This window comes from Pinus tabuliformis, chromosome 5_2, assembly GCF_031772625.1.
Source record: "Pinus tabuliformis cultivar Carrire ecotype Pingquan chromosome 5_2, CPIR1, whole genome shotgun sequence".
Lineage (NCBI taxonomy): Eukaryota > Viridiplantae > Streptophyta > Pinopsida > Pinales > Pinaceae > Pinus > Pinus tabuliformis.
This window is the reverse complement of record NC_142306.1, coordinates 203,277,076-203,279,794: the sequence shown is the minus strand read 5'-3', so window position 1 is coordinate 203,279,794 and position 2,719 is coordinate 203,277,076. Positions and strand designations below refer to the sequence as shown.

At 39.6% G+C, this 2,719-nt stretch overlaps 1 protein-coding gene and 1 pseudogene across 1 annotated transcript; both read right to left on the bottom strand.

Annotated features, from left to right (window-relative positions):
• Positions 1-699: 699 nt before the first annotated feature.
• On the bottom strand, positions 700-1,231 carry LOC149158268 (uncharacterized; the record flags this gene model as incomplete). Its single annotated transcript, XM_089433934.1, has 1 exon — positions 700-1,231. A coding segment is annotated over one exon (531 nt), but the record flags the coding sequence as incomplete, so codon positions are not given.
• On the bottom strand, positions 1,231-2,229 carry LOC149158267 (alpha-aminoadipic semialdehyde synthase pseudogene; annotated as a pseudogene).
• Between the last annotated feature and the right edge of the window lie 490 nt (positions 2,230-2,719).

Here is a 2,719-nt window from a genome sequence, read left to right as displayed (position 1 = left end):
AAGCTACTCATCGATTCCTAAATCTCAGCAGATACATATCTAGCCATTCGTAATTGCCGCTATTCATCTGCATAATCACCTCTGACTGCCTAACCACTTCAGCGTGAAGACCCAAAATGAACTAACTAATTCGATTTCTGTGTTGGGATAGTTATCTGTGTTTAAATTTGGCCTTTGACTTTTATTTTTCCCAAAAAGTCACGGCAAGTGTCTCTGCTGAAGGTCGTTTCCATGCTGCCACATATGTTCCTTATATGAATCGAATGCCTCACATGTTGCAACGCCTGCCACGTTCCCTTTTGCTGTTAGACCAAAATAGCACTTGGAATGTGGAGATCGCCCTTTAACAAGTGCATTGCAGATCAAGCCACGTTACACTTGCCATTTAAATAAAACAACCTTTAAACTAACATTCTGTTGATGATTTGGCTAATTATGAGGCAAAACTGGAGCGCATATCTTTTTGATTTCGGTGGTCTTGAAATAGGAAATTCGTTTCTATTTTTCTGTTGCGGTGGCGTGAATGAGGACCAAGAACACGTTTCAAGTGAAGAAGATGATGAGCAGCAGCATTGACTGAAGATAAAAAATAGGTGAATTGACCCTGTTTTTCTGCTCTGACAGATGTCTTCGTGGTGTTTGGTCCCTTTATCACCAAAAACGCTATGATACAGTTGAACTCGGGGGCAAAAATTCATGCTTAATTAATCTCTTTGAAACCAAATAAATCAAGAATTTCTCTTGTCTCCTTCGAAGCACTTCCACGTCTTAGGATCTTATAGACTTTGGGTGTGGTTAGATCTATAATTTTTGAGCCTGCACGTCCAACTGGAAGTTGACCTCCATCAAAAATATAAGCACAATGTTGCCTCAGCTGCTCAAATTCTTGAATACAAACTGTGCTTGGTTGTCCACTTCGATTAGCGCTTGTGAGTGCAAGAGCGCTGCCAAAATTACGAGCTACTATCTGGATAAAGTCACATTCTGGTATTCTGATTCCAATAGTATTCACTCCTGGGTTGAGGGACTTCTCAAGAATACTTTCTTTACCACGGTCTAGCACTAAAGTGACAGGTCCAGGAAGAAAACTACTAAGTAGACCATCCGGTAAATGAGAGGTCACTGCAGAGCGATTAACATCCGACACATCAGCAACACAGATTGCAAGTGGGCTTGTCATACTGCGTCCTTTGATTTCATATATCCTTTGGACTGCTGCTGGAAGCAACGTTACGGTTCCCCTGCTAGAAATATAACTCCCTCCCCATTCATATCTTCATGATAAGAACCAGTTAAAGGATCATATCTGAAGAAAGGGCATTCTATTGGGATTACTTGCTTTAGACATTCAATTGGGCTCCCAATATCACACGTTATATCAGCAATCCCCACAAGGCGATTGAAATTCAATTTCAGCTCTTTCATTTGCTTATTAGTCAACAACCGAGGAAACCGTTTTTCCCAATACATGCAGTTCATTATACATGTGGCGTATGGAGCTATTTTTTCATGGAACACTAGGTAATAAAGTTTTGGGTGTGTGTAATAATCATATTTATCAAACTGCTTTGAAGGATCCTTGAGTGCAACCATATCCTTGGATGTTACAATGCAAGAAAATATTTGAAAATCTTGTCTGGAGAATTTTGATCCCTTTGAAGAGTTTGGTACATTTTTGGTTGACTCAACGAGCTTATGAAGTTCAGATGGATCCACAAAAGTATGAGGTAAAAGGCGTAACATCTCTTGTGCACCCTGTGATACATTTCCTGAACCTGTGAAGACAAAAACCAAAGGAGAGATTGCAGATGGAAGACCTGAAGTAGATATTTCCTCACCAACAGCAATAACTGCAGCCTTAGCAGCACTTAAGAGGAATACATATATGAAGACCCTAACGAGAGAAATGGAGTGGAATATCCAAGATTTAAGAATCTTTCCCCTAGGCCACGTAAGAAGTCTATCATTCCTGTTCTCCCAGCATATGTTCCAAAGGCCAACAATCTTTTTCCATTCTCTCCAACAATAAGCTCATAATCATATAAAGATACCCGCTGACTAAGAACCTTATCAAGTAATGGCATGTTTTTCTGGTTGAGCCTTGTGAGAGTGTGAGAAGAATGCATATGCCCTGTCGGGCAAAATGTTTTCCATCTTGGGTTGTTTGATCCCTAAAATAAGCCCACATTTAGACAAGTCCTCTGAAATTTCACAGCCAACATCTTCATATTAGAAGGCAATCAGCGCACTCATCAATACCACAGCAAAGACTATCAACTGTATCTGATGAAGGAGGGTCACACTGCTTATTTTGTAGGCAGGGGCTTACAATATGTCTGAATTATTCTTTTCAAGGTTCCTCTTTATTGTCTCCATAAACTATCCAAGCAAGATTGCGAAGACCATAACACATCATTGTCTCTATTTGCAAGTGTTGCATCTTTATAACCATCCGTGTACCATCTTTCAAAATACCACCATGAACTTGTGCAATTAATACTGCTGCAATTGGTATTTTCTCCACATAACTTTTTGCCTCTGATTGCTAATGATATTCTGAATTGTGCTTGTGCAGATAGGAGCTTTGAAGTCGCTGCTGCCTTTTGAAGAGCTGGAGCATAAATTACATAATTTAAATCAATACATTAAATGATTTCTTCTTCAAAACAGGGTTTTGAAGAAGAATCAATCGCTAACATGAGACGGAGTCTAACAGCTT